This window comes from Mesitornis unicolor, unplaced genomic scaffold (assembly GCF_000695765.1).
Source record: "Mesitornis unicolor isolate BGI_N332 unplaced genomic scaffold, ASM69576v1 scaffold7186, whole genome shotgun sequence".
Lineage (NCBI taxonomy): Eukaryota > Metazoa > Chordata > Aves > Mesitornithiformes > Mesitornithidae > Mesitornis > Mesitornis unicolor.
The window spans coordinates 1-230 of record NW_010188813.1 but is presented as its reverse complement, the minus strand read 5'-3'; the positions used below and the strand labels follow the sequence as shown (position 1 = coordinate 230).

Genomic DNA, 230 nt, shown 5'->3' with positions numbered 1-230 from the left:
CCCCCCTTCCCTCCCTGCCCCCATCCCCCCCCCCCTCCCTGCCTGCCTGCCTTTCCCCGCCCGCACTCACTTTCTTTTGAAGGCAGCGGGTTTTTCTCTTGCGTCTCTGTCTTCTTCAATTTGGACTTGTCAAATTTCTCGATCTCAGCCATGTCTGGTTTGTCGGACATGTTGGCAGGTGGCTCTGCGCATACAAGGGACGGCCCCGTTACCCCCGGCGAGGGCTCCCC

At 60.9% G+C, this 230-nt stretch overlaps 1 protein-coding gene across 1 annotated transcript in view; it reads right to left on the bottom strand.

Moving 5' to 3' along the window:
- The window catches only part of TMSB4X (thymosin beta 4, X-linked), a 918-nt gene extending 731 nt beyond the window's left edge, over window positions 1-187 (bottom strand). Inside the window, exon 1 of the mRNA XM_010185843.1 lies at window positions 71-187. Within this exon, the coding sequence (XP_010184145.1) occupies window positions 71-170 (100 nt within the window). The 5' untranslated portion in view covers window positions 171-187. The remainder of the gene's footprint in view (window positions 1-70) is intronic.
- Between the last annotated feature and the right edge of the window lie 43 nt (window positions 188-230).